This window comes from Indicator indicator, chromosome 3, assembly GCF_027791375.1.
Source record: "Indicator indicator isolate 239-I01 chromosome 3, UM_Iind_1.1, whole genome shotgun sequence".
Lineage (NCBI taxonomy): Eukaryota > Metazoa > Chordata > Aves > Piciformes > Indicatoridae > Indicator > Indicator indicator.
The window spans coordinates 1,637,680-1,661,960 of NC_072012.1; the positions used below are offsets into that span (position 1 = coordinate 1,637,680).

A 24,281-nucleotide genomic window follows, 5' to 3' on the forward strand; every position below is an offset into this window, starting at 1 on the left:
GATGTGAGGAAGAAGTTCTTCTCCATGAGAGTGGTGAGAGCCTGGAATGGGTTGTCCAGGGAGGTGGTTGAGGCCCCATCCCTGGAGGTGTTTAAGGCCAGGCTGGATGAGGCTCTGGCCAGCCTGCTGTAGTGTGAGGTATCCCTGCCCATGGGAGGGGGGTTGGAACTGGATGATCCTTGTGGTCCCTTCCAACCCTGACTGATTCTATGATTCTATAATGACCCCTTATAAAATCCAAATTATTATGTGACAAGAGCAGAACTATGCAATGATTGCAGAAAATAAATTAAAATCCAAAATACGAAGTCCTAAATTTTGAAGTACTAAAAGCATTTTACTCCTTTGTCTTGAGCCACGGCGTGCTGCTATCAGGCTCCTTCACTACTTTTGATAAGAATAAAATGCTTTGCTTCTCACAATCTTTGCTTAAAATCATGTGGTGAAGCAACAGAAATTTGCTAAAATCAGAGTTAAATTATAAAAACTATTGTTCTGTGTTTCTCGTTTACATGTTGAGCTTTTGTGTTGCCTTTTGGAGATTTTTACTTCCTTTGCTGATATTTCTTCTGGAGCTTTCAGTTCGGAAGCCCCAAAAGTTTAGGTGCATTAGTTTGTTACCTGTTAAGACTTGGGTGACTTCATGGCATATTTACATTATCAGAATCTTCCAGTTTTTCATTTTGTCCTTTTTTTGAAGTTTTACACCAACATTTTCTTGAGTGAAAAGTTTTGTACTATTCATTCTGTATTAAGTCTCGCTAATGTCTTCTTTCTATTGGATCATTTCTAGATAGCTGAGTGTTGGGTGACCAGAACTAAAAATCTTCTCGTAGCTCAAAACGTGCTATTATAATTGTTATGGGTGAGACTTTGCTGCTGCTTTTGAAAATGGTTCGTTTTGGCACAAACACAAGATAAATACTGGCTTTTCTTACACTTACAAAATACTGTTGCCTGTTCTTATACCTACAGAATATATTGCCTCTGGGTAAAAATTTCTTTTTTTTTTGAAACAAGGATATTCTGAGCTCCCCTGAAGTTCAGCCTAGTTTGTTAGCATCTCTCGTGTTCCTTGGCCAGGTTTTTTTTAGTCTCTCTTTCTGTAACAGCACAGTTTGGAGTTTCTGTTTATCATTCTGTGGAGTACAGTATTCTTTGAGCTCAAGTTCACTAGTTTTGGTTTGTTTCTAAGTGAGATTATTTCAATTTTTTTTTATTCTTCTGAGAGATTCTTGAAAACTCCAATTCTCTAAAACTATCTTGACCAGATGATACCTTAAGATTGGGATAAATATTTCATTGCAGTTTTTATTTAGAATCACAGAATGTTAGATGCTGGCGGGGACCTCGAAAGTTCATCCAGTCCAACCCCCCTGCCAGAGCAGGGTCACCTAGAGCAGATCACACAGGAACACAGCCAGGCAAGCCTTGAATATCTCCAGAGAGGGAGACTCCGCAGCCCCCTGGGCAGCCTCTGCCAATGTTCTGTCCCTCTCACAGGGAAAAAAAAATTTCCTCCTGTTTCCATGGAACTTCCTATGCCTCAGCTTCCATCATTACCCCTTGTGCTGGCATTGGGCATCACCCAGCAGAGCCTGGCTCCAGCCTCTTGGCACTCCTCCTGCACAACTTTATCAACAGGAATAAGGTCACCTCTCAGGTTCCTCCTGTCCAAGCTGCAGAGCCCTCAGCTCCCTCAGGCTCTCCTCCTAAGGGAGAAGCTGTTATTGCTTGTAACAGAGGGACTACATTTTGCTTCAGTGTTGAGGTTTATGTCCTTGATGGTGCCAGTCTTTACCATGGTGCCTTATTCACAGGAACAGCAGATGTTAACTCATGTGCACTGGGTGAACTGGAGCCATCAGTCTTGTTAGTCCCAGTGCTAACCAAACCACTGACCCTGAGAACTTTCTATATTCCTTAGTGTCCCAGAGATGAAGCCTGCTTTTAGGTCAGCCTGTTTAGGCACCAACACTTTGCCTAGTGCATGATGTAGCAGACACCACAGCTTGCTTACTTAAAGCCATCAGAGATGTTTGACATTCAGTCTGACATTCTGTATATGTAGAATTTAACCATCTCCACTACATGCAGCAGGACCTTCCTGGAGTAGCTATCTGAGAATTTGTGCTTCTCTTCAGTGGCAAGAAATAAACACTGCACTAGCTTGTGTTTGATCCTTTTCTGAAGTTTTTTTTCCCCCCCACAGAAGTGCCAGGGTACTTTTTTTTATGTGGTGCAAAACCAGGTACTTCCTGAAGGCCAAATGCACCTGAACATAAAATACATGGTCACAAACTTCTGTTTTATTTTCTCTCTCACACCTGGTTGCATTTTATGCATAGTTTTATGAAAGACTTTTTTTCCTTCCTTCTGTCTGAATTTGATTTCAGATCTCGAGTTGACATTTTTCTTAGAAAAGCAAATTTTTTTTTTGCATCTCAGTATCTGTTTTCAGAGTAGTTCTTCTAAGTAGATGTTTTGCAAGGTTATTTCTTGCTGCTATACTGTAGCAGTAAGCTGGAAATTCCCTATGGGTAATGTAATATCAGCTAGTGATACATGGCAGGCCACTCAGAGGGGCTACAGCAAGCTTACAGTCTACAGTATCATGAGTTCTAAAGGCTAGTTAGCTTTTGAACTTCTTATAACATCCAAGAACAAAAATCCTATTAAATCAATTTTTACAACACCTGAGTAGTTTTCCCTGTATTGCACTGCATAATGTCAGGAGCAAAACAGAAAAGCCTCTTCTTCCTTTCTTGAAGAAAAACAAAGCCAAGCATGGTCACAGATCATAGAACCATAGAATTGTCAGGGTTGGAAGAGACCTCAAGGATCAGCCAGTTCCAACCCCGCTGCCATGGGCAGGGACACCTCACACTCCAGCAGGTTGCTCACAGCCACATCCAGCCTGGCTGCAAAAACCTCCAGGGATGAGGCTTCCACCACCTCCCTCAGCAACCTCTTCCAGTGTCTCACCAGCCTCATGGGGAAGAACTTCTTCCTAACATCCAATCTGAATCTACCCACTTCTAGTTTTTCTCCATTCCCCCCAGTCCTATCACTCCCTGACACCCTAAAAAGTCAGGGCCACAAGAAGGTCTCCTGGGAGCCTTCTCTTCTCCAGACTGAAGAACCTCAACTCTCTCAGTCTGTCCTCATAGCAGAGCAGCTCCAGCCCTCTGCTCATCCTCGTGGCCCTTCTCTGGACACATTCCAGCACCTCCAGATCCTTCTTGTAACAGGGGCTCCAGAACTGGATGCAGTACCCCAGGTGGGGGATGATTGATTTCATTTTGGTTGTTCAATCCTTAGTGATTATGAAATCCCCTTCAGCAGTTTTTCTTTCGATGCTACTGTTCTATTACATATCTAACAGTGCAGTATTATTTTGTCCATAAAGGTAATTTTGGTTTTGTTCAGCACAGTTATATTTAAGTGTGTTTCCCAGGAGTTTCATCTTTAATTCCTTTTTTTTCACTTTAATTCTTCTTTTTTTTTTTTTTTTTTTCATCTTTAACTCTTTCAGGCTGTTTAATCAAAACCAGCTTTTTCTGTAAGATGAGTTGGCTAAACTACATATTTTTTTTCCACAGGGACTTATCTGCTAGCTCAATACGTAGTGGCAGTTCCTACACCAGGAGAAAATGGGAGGATGATGCCAAGAAGAACAGTCTGAATGAAGGTCCTACATCTTTAAACACAAGTTATCAAAGAAGGTGTGAGATTTTTCTCTTACCTTTATTTTTTCTGTTAAAATAAGCTTATGAATTAAAGAAACTACTTAAGAACTGGATCACTTTCTGAGGACAGTTTATAATTGAATGGTGTCATACTGAAATGTGAGGCCATTCAGCAAGACTTGGACAGACTGAGAGCTGGGTGGAGAGGAACCTAATGAGGTTCAACAAGGATAAATGTAGAGTCCTGTAGGTGGAAAGGAAGTGCACCAGTACAGGTTGGGAGGTGACCTGCTGGAGAGCAGCCCTGTGGAGAAGGACCTTGGGAGTGCTGGTGGATGGTATCCTGGAGTGCATTCAGAGGAGTGTGTCCAGCAGATCCAGGGAGGTTCTCCTCCCCCTCTACTCTGCCCTAGTGAGACCTCACCTGGAATATTGCATCCAGTTTTGAGCTCCCCAGTTCAAGAGGGACAGGGATCTGCTGGAGAGAGTCCAACAGAGGGACTGGAGCACTGCTCTGTGATGAGAGGCTGAGAGCCCTGTGGCTGTTTAGTCTGGAGAGGAGAAGACTAAGTATCTGAGGGCTGGGGGCCAAGAGGGAAGGGACAGGCTCTGCTCAGCTGCACCCTTTGATAGGAATCTCCTGTGCTGTATTTTATATCCATTGCCCCTTGTCCTATCACACTCCCTTCATCATCCTCATAGCCCTCTGTTGGACTCTCTCTAGCAGATCCCTGTCCCTCTTGAACTGGGAAGTTGAAAACTGGATGCAATATTCCAGGTGAGGTCTCACCAGGGCAGAGGACAAGGGGGAGGATACCCTCCCTGGATCTGCTGGACATAGTCAGAAACAATGGATAAGACTGTGGAAAACACTTGGATCATCTTTACAACTTGAAAGGCAAAAGGAAAAATTGAGTGGGAGGTTAATCTTTGTGATGATTTAAGGTTTGGTTTGGGTTGGTTTTGTTTTTTTTTTAATTAAAAAGCAGTACACGTAATTGCTTTAAAATTATAAGAGGGGTGATACTGATGGTGTTTTCTGACAAGCTGTGGAGTAAAATTCAGCATTTTCTGAGAGATTCAGTATGGGTGAAGCAGGAGTTTAAAACTGGAACATTGCCTTATGTGAATACTTTAGTAGATGTGATCAAGACTGTCATACCTAAACCAGCAAGATTCCATTCTTTATACTTTGGGGAGAAATGATCAGGACTAAGGAACGCTTGTGCTGCCCTCTGAAGTCACTGAATTAAAAATTCTAGAGAAGGAAATGGTGAAGAAAATGCTTTTGCTTTGTCTCAGAATTTTCTGAGACTTAATGGAGCCAAGTAATACAAATGCATCCCTTGTGCTTGTCTCTTCTTTAGTGGCTCCTTCGGTAGAAGACAAGATGATTTGATTAGTTCTAATGTTCCAAGTACTGCATCAACAGTTACCTCTTCTGCTGGTCTTCAGAAAACACTGCCTGCCAGCACCAACACTACTACAAAGAGTACAACGGGTTCTACGTCAGCAGGTGTACAAAGCAGGTAACAGCACCGGCACCCTTCTTCTTGTCTTGATTTTTATTCCTCGTGTTTCCTGTGTGCTTATGTACGTGCATGCGTTCTTGTTTAGTAGAATCTGGGGCTCTGGATTTTTTCCACTTTCCTGCTCATTTCATTTTGATTTTTATACGATTTGGCTGGAAAATTGTGACTGGCTTTCTGCTGCAAAGTGAAAGCCAGGCCGGTACGAAATAACAAATCCGACATCCGAAGGGTTCGGTTGCGAACTGCTCGATTCTACATTTACTCAATTGCTCCAAGCTGAGCTTTCAGACTAAAGGCATTTCTCAGTTTGCTTTTTTATTTAAAAAAAAAAAAATCCATCCCTGAATGTACATGTTATTAGTTGTTTAGTAAAGTGCTTTCATTGTTTAGCTGTTTCCTTTTCTCTTTTTTTTTTTGTGTTGCTGCTTGTTACGCTGTAGTACCTCAAATCGTTTGTGGGCTGAGGATAGTACTGAGAAAGAGAAGGACAGTGGTTCTACAGCAGTCACCGTTCCTGTTGCACCATCTGTTGTAAATGCTGCAGCCACTACCACAGCCATGACTACAGCTACTTCTGGCACTGTGTCCTCAACATCAGAGGTCAGGGAGAGACGGAGGTGTGTAAAGGTCCTAAGAGTAACGTTACTCTTCTATAAAAGTTATATCTTTTTTTCTTTTTTTCTTATTTAAAGGAATGTGTTGTTGGTTACCACCAATTTGGGTAGTACAGGACATAAAGCAGTGTTGCTTGCTTGCTCTGTGTTGGAAACACCTAGCGACCTGCCTCAGTTTTTCTGAGAGCTTAGTACCCGTGCAGATGGTTCATGAGCTTTGGATACTGGCCTTAGGTTATCATCTGGTATGTGGTATCTTCATACCCATTGATAGATCAATTGAGTTGTCTTAAAAATACAACTGCGTGAAAAACACTGAATTAAAAATAAGAAAATGAATAATTAATCCCTTATTACAAATACATTCAGCTACTGTGCCAGTGGCAGTATGCTAATAAGTTCCAAGGTAGCACTTTTTCAGTAATTTTGTGTGCCAGTCACTATTGAGAAAATATTATTGAACCCAACACATTCTGTTTATTTTGTTCCATCATACAGGGTCTCTGCTACTTAAAACACAATCTGCAGTTGTAAATGCAATGGTTTAAGAGATGTTCAGTATGAAATTGAGTAAGAAGCCAATGTAAATCTTGCTTCATGGTGTTTTTTTTTCCGATAAAATTGCATGGAGGATGAGTTAAGCTTGATGCATATTTTCATTTCCATAAAGAGTTGTAAGCTGCTATTATGTGGAAGCAAAAATAAGATTTCACTAGGTTGTCAGTTCCTGTTAGCTTTCCCTGGATTATTCTTCTTCTGGGTATTTACTGTTCATCCTTTAACCCTTCCACAGAAATGCAAGTTCAGCTTTCTGTCTTGCTCCTGTAGTAGTTCTGAATTGTAACACCTGCATCAGTGCCAGATGTATCTCTGTACCTTCAGGGAGATAATGAACCTGTTCGTAGTTACAGAAGAATCCTGCATTCGTTTGGTTCTCTTAAGGCAGCAATAACATTTAAAGATGCCTCATAGCTCTAGGCTGATTTAAAATAGTGTCTTTTCAAAAGTCTTCCTTTTATACCCAAAACTGAGAAGAAATAACTTCTAGCAAATTGGGTTTATGTTTTTTTATCTCCACTGTGATTCAGGGAGGCTGCCCACATGTGCTTCCAACTCATTTCAGTAAGAACCATAGTTGGAACCAGCATTTTCCATAGAGAAATCTAGCAAAGACTTTGATGAGACCTTCTTGTGGCCTTCCAGTATCTGAAGGGGGCTACAAGAAAGCTGGGGAGGGACTTTTTAAGGTGTCAGGGAGTGATAGGACTGGGGGGAATGGAGCAAAACTGGAAATGGGTAGATTCAGATTGGATGTTAGGAAGAAGTTCTTCCCCATAAGGGTGGTGAGACACTGGCACAGGTTGCCCAGGGAGGTGGTGGAAGCCTCATCCCTGGAGGTTTTTGCAGCCAGGCTGGATGTGGCTGTGAGCAACCTGCTGTAGTGTGAGGTGTCCCTGCCCATGGCAGGGGGGTTGGGACTGGATGATCCTTGAGGTCCCTTCCAATCCTAACAATTCTATGATTCTATGATAAATCAAAAGCAAACCCAACCAAATGCAAAAGTAGTTCCTGTTTTAAAATGCAAACTACCATTTCAGTCTCCTAGAAAAGCAAAGACATTTAGAACTAAGGCTTTTGCTGTCTCGTTTGCTCTTGCTCGTGTGTGTATACTAATGCACATACACAACAGATGTTTTAGATACCTGCAGCTGGCCTGAAATGCCTTCTTTTGTCTGACTCTGGGCCAATTGTACAGTATACTGTTGCAGATGCTTTTTTTATTGCATATTAAAACATCAATGAGATCTTACAAATCAGCAAGCCTGGACTAATCATGCATGTGAGAAGGTAATAAAGATCCACACATGCATTATCTATCTGTAGCTATACAGATACATATACATATATATGTGCTTTTGTGTATCTGTGTATGTTGATATGCACATGAAAAACTTGTCTGTCTATGAAGTATTAGAGAAATGCTTTCTTAAGAAATTAATCTCTATGTATAGACTGAAACTGCACATTCAGAAAGTATGTTTGAAATAGCATCTCAAAGACTATTTGAAGAGCAAGACGTCATACATTATGCTCTGGCATGAAGCATGTAGAAGGAGCAGCTGAAGAAGTTGTATTCATTATCTTAATTTTTAGGATTGGTTTAGAGAAACAGGGAGGTGAATGACAAACTTGAAATTTTAAACCCTTGTACCATGAGTAATACTGCATAGGTAACCTCTGTGTGCTAGGGAGGGACATCATGAGGACATTCCCATCCTAAGAAAGACACAGAGCTGTTGGAGCAAGTCAAGAGGAGGGCCACAAAGGTGATCCAAGGCTGGAACAACTTTGCAATGAGGACAGGCTGAGGGAGCTGGGGTTCTTCAGCTTAGAAAAGAGAAGACTCTGGGGGGACATTACAGCTTCCTTCCACTATTTGAAGGGATCCTACAAGAAGGCTGGAGAGGGAGTTTTCATAAGGGTGTCTCGAGACAGGACAAGAAGGAATGGTTTTAAGCTGAAGGAGAGTAGGATTAGACTGGATCTTAGGAAGAAATTCTTCAGTACTAGGGTGGTGGGACTCTAGAACAGGCTGCCAAGGGAGGCTGTGGATGCCTCCTCTCTAGTAGGGGTGTTCAAGGCCAGGCTGGATGAGGCCTTGAGCAGCTGAGTCTGGTTGAAAGGTGTCCCTGCCCATGGTAGGGCAGTTGGAGTAGATGAACTGTAAGGTCTCTTCCAACATAAGCCATTCTATGACACTTTCTACTCTGGCAGTAGCTGTCCTGTGCACCTGGTGAGATGAGAGTTTTCCCTCAGTGAGGTTTAAAGTAATTCAGATGTATTGGAGGGTAGGTGTATGTACACCAGTTAGTAAAGGGCAAGTTCTGTGGAGTAATTTGTAGCAAATTTCAAGCCCTAAAGAAGAGACCTGCTCATCAATAAGAACCTCCTAGGCAGGCAGAAATTCAGGTGATGTTAGCTGAAGCATCCAAGAGGCACCCTTCTCTTAATAGAGGTGACATCTAGGACTCTGGAGAATGGAAAGTCTATCAGAAATGCTGTTTGCAAGAACAAAAGAATAGAGGATTCAGTAACACAGTGAGGGTTTTTTAAGATGTGTCACGAAATAGATGTTTTTACACTTGTAAGTATAGCAGATAATTACAAATATTTTCCTGTCTTTTAGGGATAATTTGTTAGCAAAGGCAGAACACAGATAGCTCTGTGGAAATGAAGTTTATTTTTAAAACTTCTAATTGGTTTAGAACTGATTCTACTGTGTGCTAAGGCTAGCAAATACACAATTAACTGACCAAAGAGCTACTCTTTCCATAGATAAGTCATTTAGCTGTTAATAGGTGGTGGCTACTGAAACATAATCACTAGCCAATAGTTCTTAAATGACATTTAAAAATACAATCAGAAAATATTACAGACTCTGATTCTACTGTTTTTTGATGTAGCTAATTTTATGACCTAACAAAGTTCAGAGAGATGCTTCATGTTTTAAGCAACCTTTCAAAAACCTTCTCATTTAGCTTTTTCAGTTTTTTTCTAATTTTTAACTGATCTAGGGATTTTTCTAAAATCTTAAATTATTGCAGCATTCCCACAACATCCTGTAACAGAAAAATCAACAAATGCCTAATAACCATTTCAGTTCACAGAATCCCAGAAACGTTCAGGTTGGAAAAGACCCTCAGCATCACCAAGTCCAACCCAGAACCCTACCCTACAAGGTTCACCCCTAAACCATAGTCCCAAGCACCACATCCAAACCACCTTGAAACACATCCAGGCTTGGGGAATCCACCACCTCCCTGGGCAGCACATTCCAATCCCTGACCACTCTTGCCCTGAAAAAATGTTTCCTACTGTCCAGTCTAAACCTACCCAGTGGCAGCTTGAGGCCATTCCCTCTTGTTCTATCACTAATTCCCTGTCCGAAGAGACCAGCAGCAGCCTCTCCACAAGGTCCTTTCAGGTAGTTGTAGACAGCAATGAGGTCTCTCCTCAGCCTCCTCTGTTTCACACTAACCATCCCCAGCTCCTTCAGTTGCTCTTCATCAGATTTCTTCTCCAGGCCCTTCCCAGCTTCCTTGCCCTCCTCTGCCCTGGCTCCAGCACCTCCACATCTCTCTTGGATTGAGGTGCCCCAAACTGGACACAACACTGGAGGTGTGGCCTCCCCAGAGCTGAGTCCCAGGGGACAGTCCCCTCCCTGCTCCTGCTGGACACAGCATTGCTGATCCCAGCCAGGAAGCCTTTGGCTTTCTTGGCCACCTGGGCACACTGCTGGCTCCTCTTCAGCTGCTTGTCCCTCAGCACCCCCAGGTCCCTTTCTGCCAGCAGCTTTCCAGCCACACTGCCCCAAGCCTGTAGCATTGCTTGGGGTTGTTGTGCCCCAAGTGCAGGACCTGGCACTTGGCCTTGTTGAAGCTCCTCCTGTTAACGTTGGCCATGGATCCAATCTATCCAAGTCCCTCTGCAGAGCCTCCCTACCCTGGTGCAGATCAACTCTCCACCTAACTTGGTATCATTTGCAAGCTTCCTGCTGACACACTCTGTCTCTTCATCAAGGTCGTCAATAAAGATGTTAAACAGAAGTGGTCTCAACACTGAGCCCTGAGGAACAGCACTTGTGACCAGCCACCAGCAGGATTTAACTCCCTTGACCACCACTCTTTAGGCCTGTTCTTCAATGATGGCTTTACTTACACACATACATATCTATACATGTTATATACATAAAAATAGGCACATTTGTGCATCTATATGTCTGTTTAGGGTTTTTTTGTTGTTGTTACCTGGATTGGAGAGTACAGACCCTCTATGTCTACTCTAACAGCCTTTTGGCTACTGTTATCTGCATACTCTGTGAGATTTTCACAGGTTTCATGAGGATTTAATTTTAAGCACAGTTCTTTCAAAGGGAGTTGGATTACTCAAAGGATGGGTGATTCATGTGAAAACATGGTAACCACCTCCTCAGGGATTTTTTAATCTATAGTACAATAGTTTTGTTTCCTGAATTAGCAGTACATTTAACTTTTTCTAAAGGTCTGCAAGATGAAAGTTAATACAGAGACATGTTTTATGTAGAAATATGCATTTGGCTGAATCTCTGAGATCTTCTACATCTATGTTAGTAGACCAGTGAAATACCAAAAAAAAAAAAAAAAGAAGAAGTTATGAAGTTACATTTAGAGAAAAGGGTTTTAAAAAAACTAAGTAGGAAAACACTGTGCGTTTTATTTGCCAGTGAGCACTTGCAGACCAGAAGGCCAACCAGAACCTGGACTGCAGCAAGAGAAGTGTAGCCAGCAGGTCGAGGGAGGAGATTCTCCCCCTCTGCTCCACTCTGGTGAGACTCCACCTGGAGCACTTGCATCCAATTCTGGAGCCTCTGTTACAAGAAGGATCTGGAGGTGCTGGAAGGTGTCCAGAGAAGGGCCACAAGGGTGAGCAGAGGTCTGGAGCTGCTCTGCTATAGAGACAGACTGAGAGAGTTGAGTTTGTTCAGTCTGGAGAAGAGGAGGCTCCAAGGAAACTTTACTGTGGCCTTCCAGTATCTGAAGGGAGCTACAAGAAATCTGGGGAAGGACTTTTTAGTGTGTCAGGGAGTGACAGGACTGGGGGGAATGGAGAAAAACTAGAAATGGGTAGATTCAAATTGGATGTTAGGAAGTTCTTCCCCATGAGGGTGGTGAGACACTGGAGGAGGTTGCCCAGGGAGGTGGTGGAAGCCTCATCCCTGGAGGTTTTTGCAGCCGGGCTGGATGTGGCTGTGAGCAACCTGCTGTAGTGTGAGGTGTCCCTGCCCATGGCAGGGGGGTTGGAACTGGATGATCCTTGAGGTCCCATCCAGCCCTGACGATTCTGTGATTTGAGTTCTGAGGGTGCTAGCTTGATGACAGATCAGTGATAAGGATGAAGTCTGTAAACAGTAATCAATGTTATATAGTTAAAAATTTTCTTCTGTTCTGGTTTTACAACCATGTCATGTTGTTGGGGAGGTTTTCTGACCATTTAATGCATTTGTACCAAAACTACTGCTTGACAATTTTGTTTGTAATTAACTCTTTAGATCATACCTCACTCCAGTACGGGATGAAGAGTCAGAATCCCAAAGAAAAGCTAGATCTAGGCAAGCAAGACAGTCTAGAAGATCTACACAGGTACAGTTGTATTAACTCTTCTGCATTTATGGAGTCATACCCACGTAGCTCTCTGAGTACAGTGATGTTTCTGTTTCCCAATAAACTCTTAATACAGCAATGATCTTCCTGGTATAAAAGAACTTGGACCAAATGAAATCGAGCTGCTTGCTTTCCCTTTTTTTCCCTAAAAGCTTTAGGATCCTTCAGTGTGTACTGAAAGCTGCTTTTTTATAATCACTGAACAGTGGCTTAATACAATTTTGAAAGCACCTCCACTGAAAGGAAGGTTTTGATTTCCTCCTGGTAAAATGATTTACTCCTTTGCATCCAAAGTTTTGTAGATATTTCTGTCTACCACTTGGAATTCTTCAGGAACTCATAGCTATGATTTTCTGGCTGAAGATCTATTATTTGAGTAATAAGCACAGCTTGCTATGTTTACTTCTGTTTCTGGGTCTCTCTTTCTGTGTATAGACTATTGAAGATACCATGATTGAGCCAACCAGCGCATGGATAGCTAATAAGATCCATGGCATAGAAAAAAAATTCATTCTGCCTCATTTGTGTGAGGAAGAGATTTTTGTTACTTGCCATTAATCTTGAATCTAGCTGCATGTCTCCTTTCAGCTTTACTCTCAGTTTACATACTGAAGTATTTGGTGGGCTTCTCCCATCTTAGAACTACCTCATACCGAATCACAACCATTGCAGTCCTAGCATGGATGTGACAGTAGCAAAACAGGTATCTCCAACCAGCACTTGAACCCTCTTTGGGTGGTGGAGCAACTAAAAAAAGAACCCTCTTTGAGTGGTGGAGCAACTACCAAGCACTCTCCTCTGCAGTGCATCTACCTATGTCTTCTTGTGATAATAATTGGCAAGTAGTCCCTGGATAAAACAGCACAAAGAAATACTCTGGCAATCATCTTTATCTGCTTTAAGGCTGACTCTTTATTTATATTGTGTACTACTGTTACTTTCAAGTCCTTGCAGTTTTAAACCCCTCAACTATTTCTGCTGGAGTTCTTTTTTACCTCCTGATAATAATTCAAAGCTCTGAGAGATGGTCAAACCACAGGCCAACTATGGAATATTTACAGAAAAGAAGCTACCAGGAATTATTTTATTAAAACCTTATCAATAGAGGGAATAAAAAGAACCAACCAACAAATAAATAACAGATCAGCTGCAAAGTTGGCTTTGAAGAAAAGGTTATGAGGTGTTTGGAGCAGTGTCTCAGTAAGCTACAAAAACACAGTCTTCAGAAAATTGTTTGCTTTCTGAGCTTACTTCAGATCTACTTTTCAGCTACAGAATAACAAGAAAATGCAAAGTGGGTTGCAGCTTTCTCTGGTCCTGTTGATGCCATTTGTTTTGTGGTGTTGACTGAAAATCCAGTAGCAGTGAGTGATTTGTAAAGTATCAACATTTCTGAAAATTTGGTAACTATTAGATTTTTTTTTTGTTTCTTTCCAAAATATTTAGTATCCTTATGATGATAACTGGAAGGATCTAGTGGGTCCTTAAGTGATTTCTAAGTTATATTCTTCGTGATCTGTATGTACTCAATCAACTCACTATGGTGTTGCTGGAGAATTTGTGCTAGATCACATTGCAGCAAACATTTGCCACTAGTCAACGAGTTTGTTTCCAAGAGAGTATAGAGGTGAAATTGATTTCTAAGCAGATAGAATTTTTCTTAAGCTCAATTTTGTCTTCAAAATCTGTATTTATATAACGTGGTCATTGACATTAATGTGAGTGATGCACTGAAATGTTGTCTGCTAACTGCTGTTTTTGCAGGGTGTAACACTGACAGATCTTCAGGAAGCTGAAAAAACTATGGGAAGAAGTCGTCCCACACGAACTAGAGAGCAGGAAAATGAAGAAAAAGAAAAAGAAGAGAAAGAAAAGCAAGACAAAGAAAAACAAGAAGAAAAGAAAGAATCTGAAACTAAAGATGATGATTATAGACAAAGATATTCCCGAACTGTTGAAGAGGTATTTTCATGATGGGTCTTTTTAGGTAGAGAAATCATATGAATCTTAAGTCCGAATATAGGACTTTAATTTTGGTACTACTAGAGGAATTATTTCTACATTTAAATTTTAAAATATGGCTCACATTTATTTAATCTCGGTAAATTGTTAAATCTTGTTAAATTGGCTTGAGAGCAGTCCTGAAGAAAAGGCCTTGGGAGTGCTGGGGGATGAGAAGCTCAACAGGAGCCAGTAGTGAGCACTTGCAGCCCAGAAAGCCAAGCAGAGCCTGGGCTGCAGCAAGAGAAGTGTGGCCAGCAGGGTAAGGGAGGTGATTCTCCCCCTCTGCTCAACTCTGGTGAGACCCCAGCAGGAGTGCTGCATCCAGTTCTGGAGCTTCTATTACAAGAAGGATCTGGAGGTGCTGGAAGGTGTCCAGAGAAAGGCCATGAGGATGAGCAGAGGTCTGGAGCTGCTCTGCTATGGAGACAGACTGAGAGAGTTGGGGTTGTTCAGTCTGGAGAAGAGAAGGCTCCCCAGAGACCTTCTTATGTCCTTCCAGTATCTGAAAGGTGCTCCAAGAATGCTGGGGAAGGACTTTTTAGTGTGTCAGGGAGTGATAGGAGTGGGGGGAATGGAGCAAAACTAGAAGTGGGTAAATTCAGATTGGATGTTAGGAAGAAGTTCTTCAGCATGAGGGTGGTGAGACACTGGCACAGGTTGCCCAGGGAGGTGGTGGAAGCCTCATCCCTGGAGGTTTTTGCAGCCAGGCTGGAGGTGGCTGTGAGCAACCTGCTGTAGTGTGAGGTGTCCCTGCCCATGTCAGGGGGGTTGGAAGTGGCTGATCCTTGAGGTCCCATCCAACCCTGCCAATTCTATGATTGTATGAGATTAACTGTGACCTTTTTCTGCTGAACAGCCTTACCATCGCTATAGACCAACCTCAACTTCCTCATCGTCCACCTCTTCGCTCTCCACCTCCACTAGCTCTCTTTCAACTTCAAGTCAGCTGAACAGACCAAACAGCCTCATAGGTATAACATCTGCCTACTCTCGGAGTGGAACAAAGGAAAGTGAGAGAGGTAGGAGGACTGCTTCTGAAGGCTTTTTTATTGTTATTCCTTTAGCTGCCAAAGGGCAGCTTAATGTTTCTAAGGATAATGCAAACTGGGGTGCAGTACATGAGGCCACAGGGGATGTGTCTTGCTCCTATCTTCTGTAAGAAGTTACAAAACCTTTGTGGGGGGGGAAAAGTTTTCTGTACTTGATGGTGTTTTGCAGGCATTTAGTTTGCAATTAATATGAATAGCTATAAGTAAAATACCACATTTCAGAGTTTAAATGCTTGTAGGTATTGAGAATTGTTATTTGATTAAACAACTGCTGAATAACTGAGGTGTTGATTCAGTCCTTCCACACTGAAGGATTAGAATGGTGATCTAATGCTCTAAGGACCTCTCAGGGCTTCAGGAGCAGCTGAAAACAAAGGGAAAGGGATATTTACAGGAGTATTTACAAGAGTATTTAATGGAACAATACTTCTAGATACTTGGTTTATGTAATCTTAAGATGAGGATGAGGTGTGTGATTCAGAGGTCAGAAAAATGCTTTTCTCTGATCTCACAGGGTTTTTGCCCTCACCTGCTCTAATTTTCAGATGTGTTGTGCCTGTCAAAGGAGGGGAGGCTAGGCTGTTGGCATACTGTCTTCTGTTCTCTCTCTGGACATGCCACAGTCTTGGCATGACTTGGGAGTCTTCCAAAGACTTGTGAGGTGTATGTGAATTCAAGTTCCTGATCAGTAACTTGAATATAATTACTGATTAAAATAGATAATTTTGTTATGCAGAGGATCAGATTAAATCATCCATTGATCTAAATCTCCATGAGTTATGGAGCAGTATTTCCATGTTCCCTAGACTGGTGTTTTTTGAGGAAGGTGTTTGTGCTAAGCTTCAGGGATATGCTGAGTCAGTTTTCCCCTCTGTCCTAACATGAACTTATATTAAGCTTCTTCAGAAATGCATGCTTACAGTAGGAAACTCTTTCTAGACTGTTCTATGGAAGATATTGTCATGGGTAAGTACTGATACAGCAGGGTGATTGTGTTTTTTGTTTTTTTTTTTTTTCTCAAATTATGACTTCAGGAGGAGAAATACATAACCATCTGAAAGCCCAGGGGTAAAATCATCTAGTTTAGAGTGGGACAGATTGCTCTACTGCTCCAACAGGGGCAAAAGAATAACACACACACACACACCAATGGACACAATGGGTAGTCATGGAAAGCTTAAATGGAAAAGCAACTCCCATACTACACAAACTGCAAAGCTTATTGGTGAGCATAGCAAAGCATACAAAGTTCAAAGAAATCCCCAGGCTAAACTTAACACACCAGTTCCTACACACCAGATCAAAAACCCAACATTCCCCTTTTCCCCCCTGGGGTTCACCAAAGACCCCAGGGCTCTTCCTCACCCCCTCCCCCACCCGCTAGGCTGGTTCAGGCTGGCCAGGCCTGAACTGCACCCCCTTTTTACTCTGGTATTAGGCCTAACCAGGCCAAGATTGCATAGGAAAAAGAAAATTATTTAGGCCAAGAAGGCCTGGAATGTTCCATCATCGTTACCAGATAAGAGAGCGTCTGTCTCCCATGGGAGCACAGAGGGAAGAAAGAGGACAGAAGAGGACTTTAGAGTTTTAAAAGTTGGGATTTTTTTTAATACTAAATATTTGATGTAAGCAAAAAAAAAACCTTCTTTGATGAAGAATGGTGAAGAATTGCCTTGTCTTCTTTTGTGCTTTTGTACATCTACTGAGGCAGATGCTTGAAAATAGGATTTTAAGTCCCGCTTGTAGTGTATTACTGTCACATGGAATCATTTCATTTAGGTGGCAGACCTGGGAGTCCTGGTGGATAACAAGTTATCCATAGGACAGCAAACGTCCCTTGTGGCCAAGAGGGTCAATGGCATCCTGGGGTGCAGCAAGAAAAGTGTGGCCAGCATGGCTGGGGAGGTTCTTCTCCCCCTCTACTCTCCCCTGGTGAGACCTCACCTGGAATATTGCCTCCAGTTTTGGACTCCCCAGTTTGAGAGACAGAGACCTGCTGGAGAGAGTCCAGTGGAGATCTATGAGGATGACTGGGGGACTTGAACATCTCCTATGAAGAAAGACTGACAGCCCTGGGGCTGTTCAGTCATGAGAAGAGAAGACTGAGAGGGGATTTAATAAATGTCTATAAATATCTGAAGGCTGGGGGTCAAGAGGGAGGGGACAGCCTCTGCTCACTTGCACCCTGTAATAGGACAAAGGGCAATGGATGGAAACTCCAGCACGGGAGGTTCCCCCTCAACATGAGGAGGAACTTCTTCACTGTGAGGCTCACAGAGCACTGGAGCAGGCTGCCCAGAGAGGTTGTGGAGTCTCCTTCTCTGGAGACTTTCCAGCCCCATCTGGATGCATTCCTGTGTGACCTGTGCTGGATTCTCTGATCCTGCTGTGGCAGGGGGGTTGGACTCAATGATCTCCAGAGGTCCCTTCCAACCCCTAACATCCTGTGAGCCTGTGAAATTAGCATTTTGCAGATGCTGTTCAAGCACTGCAATAATATTTTACAGCATTTTAGAGCTATATTAGAGAAATGCATATTACAGCAAACCCTGTATGTGATAAGAAGTGCTTTAGTGAATTTATTCCAGGTTAAAAAAAATGAATCCCAAGCATTTTAAAGACTGGGAAGTCTTTTTTAAAAAACTTCAGAAAGTTAGGTTGTGTCATATTGAGATTAATAAAAAAGTTGTTATTGACAGAAGGGGGCAAAAGAGAGGAAGAAAAGGAAGAAGATAAGTCACAGCCCAAGTCTATAAGGGAAAGGAGGAGGCCAAGAGAAAAACGGCGATCTACAGGAGTTTCTTTTTGGACTCAAGATGTAAGTGAAAAACTGCTCCTGCTGATTTGATAGCCTTAGATTCTAGCAATATGGAATGTGTATAATGCATTCTTAAAATGGGGAATAGTTTGGAACAATACAATGTATAACTAATCACTCTGGCAAAAAACAGTTTGAGTTAGTTATTCTCTTTTTCTCTGTTGAGAAAATTCCAGAAGCAAAATCAAAATTAATTCTCCAGTTATGTTGATGATGCTAAAAAGAATTCTAGAATATTGTAGTCATAACTTGATAGAAATTAACCATAATCTAAGGAAAACATAATCATTGAACAACTCTTTTTTTTTTTTGGATTGCCTGTATACCAAAGTTGTATAAGAACAAGACTTAGGTGGCACTTTACAGGCATCCATGTACTTAAAACTGAAAAGCCTGCTTCCAGGTTCAAGGGGCTATAGCTGATGTGTCGTCTTTCTTTGTCATAGGATCAATATGCAATTTTGTAAAAGCAAGGTGTTTGTGTGCCAAATGCAAAGTTCTGTTTCCTCTTACCCTGGTACTGAAAACGTCCTTGTTTGAGAATTTTCATCATATATCCAATATGTTCTCATTTTAGTTAGATGGAATTCTACTGCTCTTAACATTTTCAATATTAAAAGTCTTGAATGCCTGAAAATCTCTGTGAGCTTTCAGCAGTTTAGTTATTGTTTTTTCCTCTCCCACTTCTTTCACCAGAGCGATGAAAATGAGCAGGAGCATCAGTCTGATTCAGAAGAAGGAACAAATAAAAAAGAAACTCAGGTAATTTAAAAAAAACCAAACACTAATTATTTTATTGACTTTCCAACAGATAGATTTTGAATACAAAATTTCTGTTGCTGTTGGATGCAATTAAAAAAGTGCAGAGGGCAGAGTTCTCAAGAGTGCTCTCTTATTCGTAATTTGTGACTACGACTCAGTGCCATTTCCTTTGCAGGCATTAGTAACAATTTTTAGACATGTTAGCAATGGCTAACAGCTGCTTTTTGTCTTCCATTCTGATTGTGTGGAATTAGCATCCAGAAAATGCAGGTGAAATTTCTGACACATGGGTCAGGGGCACATTACAAGAAGTTCCTGAGGGAAACTTTCGGTTTCTACCTTGCAAAAATCTTTCTTCCACCTGCACCGTTATTTTCAGAGAGATGCTGTCCAGTGACTTATTCACACTAATTAAAACCTTTTCATATTAAACCCTGTGCTATCAATAATGTAATTAACAAAGAATATGAAAAGTGAATGTAATACAAGCATAGAAAGTTGAAGAGCACAGTGTACCTGATTTCTCCATTGAGGAAACTGGGACTGGAGCACTGCCCTATAAGGAGAGGCTGAGAGCCCTGGGACTGTTTAGTCTGGAGAAGAGAAGCCTGAGAGGGGATTTAATAAATGTTTATAAATATCTGAGGGCTGAGTGTAAAGAGGGAGGGGACAGCTTGCACCCTGGGGTGCAACTGTGACAGGACAAGAGGCAGTGGATAGAAAGTACATCACAGGAGGTTCTGCCTCAACATGAGGAGGAATTTCTTCACTGTGAGGGTCACAGAGCACTGGAACAGGCTGCCCAGAGAGGTTGTGGAGTCTCCCTCTCTGGAGACTTTCAAGACCCAGCTGGATGTGTTCTTGTGTGAGCTGTGCTGGATTCTATGATCCCTCTCTGGCAGGGGGGTTGGACTTGATGATCTCTGGAGGTCCCTTCCAACCCCTAACATCCTGTGAGCCTGTGAAAATGGATTTCTGAACATCCTAATTCAGTCTTATTAGTCATGTTAAAAAGCCAATGGAAAACAGTGAAATACACTGAATTTGATGGGAAAATTCCATATAAACTGAATGGGGGGTGACAGTGGGCAGAAGAGGGGTGAAAAGGGAAGTAGCAAATTACTATATACTGTACAATGGTGTAGGAGAATGTATTTCTTGTGACCAATACCCTGGAGTAAAACACTACTGAGTCAGGTTCACCATTAAGGAATAAAACTTAAGTGATGTTTCTCTCCTTTTTGTAAAAGTTTCCATTACACATTCCTTAAATAGTTAAGAAATTCATATGGAGCCATTCTGGTTTGCTGCATTTTTACTCCCATGTCCCATTGACATGCCTGCATAAGTTGTTTTCTTTCCTCCCAGTATTACATATCTTTGTCCTTAGATCTGCAATGACTCTATATTCCATTTGGTAGAATGTGTGTGTGGTGCTTCTGATGGAGTTAGACTTTTATAAAACTAGAGTGAAATAGTTATAAATCAGGCCCAAAACTAAGAACAGGATCTGTGATTAAAAGGATGGATGTGTTGGGATGTGATGGTGAAGTGTAGAACTCACTTCATAGATTCATAGAATGGTTTGGGTTGGAAGGGACCATAAAGATCATCCAGTTCCAACCCCCAGCCATGGGCAGGGATATCTTCTTCTAGCTCAGGTTGCTCAAGGCCCCATCTTGAACCCCTCCAGGGAGAGGGCATCCACGACATCCCTGGGCAACCTGTTCCACTATCTCACCACCCCTTACTGTAAAGAATGTCTTCCTGATTTCCAATCTAAATCTCACTCTTCCAGCCTGAAATTACTGCCTCTTGTCCTATCACTACTAGCCCTTGTAAAGAATCCCTCCCCAGCTCTCCTGTAGCCCCCTTCAGGTACTGGAAGCTGCTGTAAATTACTGGCATCATTTCTTCTCAAGCCTTATGCAGACTTTGTAAACTTAAACCTTGTCACAATTTTTTTTTCCAAATGTCAAAAATTAGGACTGAGCTCAGCCTCCAGAAATTGAAGGGGAAATAAAGGAAGAAAAGAGCTAAAAACTGTGCTCAAAAAATCCCCCTAAAATGTGTTCTGTGAAAAGTGAGGGGAACAAGAGCAGAGATGTGCTTGAGAAAGGTGCTGCTCTCTCAGTGAGGTGTGGAGGCTGGGTGGTGTTTGAGCAGCAGCAGCAGGGCTGCACAGCTTTCAGGGAACGGAAACCGCTGATGTGTAGTTTTCCGAGGATTAGAGACCTTTTCCAGCTTCTCATGTTCCCAGCCTCAGCCAGGAGAATGGGAATATTTCCCTGCCTCTAGTATTTAGTGCTGTCTTACCTCACCTGCTCATTTGGTGTCTCCCTGTGTGTAGCTGGAAAATCTTGTTTCTAAGATGGTCTGTGTGTAACTTCATGAGTTTCCATTTGGGAAGCAGGAGTGCAGCAGGGGAATGGAGATCTGGGAGATTTTCACATTCCCACGGCACCATGGGGAGTCCACTAGAAGCAAAGAAAAACAGCCTCTAGGAAGAGCAGCTGTTAGGAAATAGTGCAGGAATGCTTTACTTCCTTGTGGTGGCTGTCCTAGATTGTAGTTGAAGGTTAAAAGGACCAGCTTAGCATACAGCATTCTTTCGAGGTAAAAAGGAAAAAAAATCTCAAGTCTTTCTGTACAAAAGTTCCTCTCCTGTGTTGAAGTGAGAAGCAAGTGGTGAAAAGTGATTTTTTCCAGGTTTTACATGGTGGGATTCTGTCAACTCACATGGATCTTATTTAAACATGCAATAATCATAGAACCATACAATGCTCTGGGCCAGAAGGGGATCTCCAAAGCTCATCCTGTCCGACCTCCCCACACTCAGCAGGGACATCCCCAACTAGATCACGCTGCCCAGGGCCTTCTCCAGCCTCACCTTCAATATCTCCAGGGAAGGAGCCTCAACCACCTCCCTGAGCGACCTCTTCCTGTGTTTCATCACCCTCATAGTGAAGAACTTGTTCCTCTCATCCAATCTCAATCTGCTCTGCTCTAGTTTGAAGCCATTGTCCCTCATCCTGTCCCTGCAGGCCTTTGCAAACAGTCTCTCTGCATCCTTCCTGTAGCCCCCTTCAGGTCCTGGCAGGCTGCTCTTAGGTCCCCCTGGAGCCTCCTCTTCTCCAGGCTGATCACCCCCAGCTCCCTCAGCCTGTCGTCATAGCAGAGCTGCTCCAACCCCCTGAGCATTTTTGTGGCCCTTCTCTGGACTCTCTCCATCAGCTCCATGTCCTTCCTATATTGAGGGTTCCAGAGCTGCACACAGCACTCCAGGTGAGGTCTCAGCAGAGCAGAGCAAAGAGGCAGAATCACCTCTCTGGCTCTGCTGGCAATGCATCTTTTGATGTGGCCCAGGATGTAATTTGCCTTCTGTGCTGCAAATTCACCCTGCCTGCTCCTGTCCAGCTTCTCATCCATCAGCACCCCCAAGGCATTTTCCTCAGGGCTTGTCTTGCAAAAGACAAGACTCATGTAGAAGCTTAATCTCATGACCAGTAGCTTAAAAAGTATCCATGTATCAGTGTGTGCCACCTGTGACAAAATCTCCTGCATTTATCAGCATTACTCATGCTCTTGTCAGAAAATAACAGTGTTTTATTAAGCGTTTAGGCTGAAGCATGCACTTTTGGTATCTTACATGTTTTAAAAGCACTTCAAGCTGTTAAAGGGGAAATTGAGTGTACTGTGGAGAATGTGGCTGTTTTCCTTTATGCACATTGAAAAAATAAGTGTCCTAAAAAAGGAAACCAAAAAAACATACCACCCTCTAAAAAAAATACTTGAGGGGAAAGCTTCAGCCACTGCTAAGTGAGTAACCTTAGAGGATGTCAAGATAGTGAAAACATCAGTAGTTTCTTGACTGGCATATATTCACTCAAGATTGTTAGTATAATTGGCATAAATGATGAATCTGTGTTGACCACCTAGAGGGGACAAAGGGCCTGTATGGCTGATGCAGTATTTCAAGGGCACTCCCTGACTCTTAAGTCATGACTTCTAATGAAATTTTACTTGTCAAGTAAAAGTGAGTGAACTTTGTGCCCATGGATTCACCTGGAATGAATGAATTAAAGCAATATTGAATTATGTCATTTGACTCCATCTAATTAGTAATTCCTCCTGTTGTTGGTATAGAAGCTCCTTTCCCATTAAGCAATGTGGAAACAGTGCTCTTGTAGATTATCTTTTTTTTTTTTTTGAGTTAAAATCACAGAATCATAGAATCAGTCAGGGTTGGAAGGGACCACAAGGATCATCCAGTTCCAACCCCCCTGCCATGGGCAGGGACACTTCACACTACAGCAGGCTGGCCAGAGCCTCATCCAGCCTGGCCTTAAACACCTCCAGGGATGGGGCCTCAACCACCTTCCTGGGCAACCTATTCCAGGCTCTCACCACCTTCATGGAGAAGAACTTCTTCCACACGTCCAGTCTGATTCTCCCAGCTTCCAGCTTTGTTCCATTCCCCCCAGTCCTGTCACTACCTGAGATCCTCAAAAGTCCCTCCCCAGCTTTCTTGTAGCCCCCTTCAGATACTGGAAGGCCACAAGAAGGTCACATCAGAGCCTTCTTTTCTCCAGACTGAACAGCCCCAACTCTCTCAGTCTGTCCTCTTAGGAGACCAGCTCCAGCCCTCTGCTCATCCTCGTGGCCCTTCTCTGGACACCTTCCAGCATGTCCATAACCCTCTTGTAATAGGGCCTCCAGACCTGGACACAGAGCTCCAGGTGTGGTCTCACCAGAGCTGAGCAGAGGGGGAGAATCCCCTCCCTTGCCCTGCTGGCCACACTTCTCTTGCTGCAGCCCAGGCTCTGGTTGGCTTTCTGGGCTGCAAGTGCTCACTGCTGGCTCCTGTTGAGCTTCTCATCCCCCAGCACCCCCAAGTCCCTCTCCTCAGGGCTGCTCTCCAGCCAGTCCCTGCCCAGCCTGGATTTGTGCTTGGGATTGCCTTGACTCAGATGCAGGACCCTGCACTTGGTCTCGTTGAACCTCATGAGGTTGGCTTGTGCCCACCTCTCCAGCCTGTAAAGGTCCCTCTGGATGGAGTTGAAGTCATCATTATGTTGATCTTTCAAAACTGTTGATGTTCAAGAAGTGAAGGAAGGAATAGGGAGTTCAGGGAACACCATTCTGATGCCTTTGATAACAGACAGGCAGGCAAATGACAGAATGCACCAACTGCTGAAATGATGCCAGTGTTTAGGACTTCCAGAGTGTGATGTTAGCATCCTTGTAAATCATACTTTGGCAAGCACATACTAGCACATATTTCTTTTCTGTTTCAGTCATAACAAAAATTGCAGTTTGACATTGTTAAGATAATATGTACCGTTGGAAAGCATTTAACATAACTGTTCAGCTATACTGTTTACAGGTTGTTATATGTTTTAATTATTGACCTGATCTTCTATTCTTCTCTCTTTTTACCCCTCCCCAATTCAGAGTGATAGCCTTTCAAGGTATGTGCAATTTAAACACATTTAAATGATTACAGTTTTTGCTTACATATTCTCATTTAAATGTTATTTATGGAAAGGTACAACTGGTTACAGTTTTTGCTTACATATTCTCATTTTAAATGTCATTTATGGACAGATACAG

The 24,281-nt window shown here is 42.6% G+C and overlaps 1 protein-coding gene across 3 annotated transcripts in view; it reads left to right on the top strand.

Moving 5' to 3' along the window:
* Positions 1-24,281, top strand: part of PPP1R12A (protein phosphatase 1 regulatory subunit 12A) — a 144,173-nt gene that overhangs the window by 103,541 nt on the left and 16,351 nt on the right. For 2 of the 3 annotated variants that reach the window (XM_054399867.1, XM_054399868.1), the window contains exons 12-20: positions 3,603-3,725; positions 5,057-5,218; positions 5,662-5,838; positions 11,924-12,014; positions 13,800-13,997; positions 14,896-15,058; positions 17,788-17,906; positions 18,603-18,668; positions 24,123-24,139. In XM_054399867.1, coding sequence (XP_054255842.1) covers positions 3,603-3,725; positions 5,057-5,218; positions 5,662-5,838; positions 11,924-12,014; positions 13,800-13,997; positions 14,896-15,058; positions 17,788-17,906; positions 18,603-18,668; positions 24,123-24,139 — 1,116 coding nt within the window. The remainder of the gene's footprint in view (positions 1-3,602; positions 3,726-5,056; positions 5,219-5,661; positions 5,839-11,923; positions 12,015-13,799; positions 13,998-14,895; positions 15,059-17,787; positions 17,907-18,602; positions 18,669-24,122; positions 24,140-24,281) is intronic. The other variant, XM_054399869.1, reaches the window with a different exon arrangement.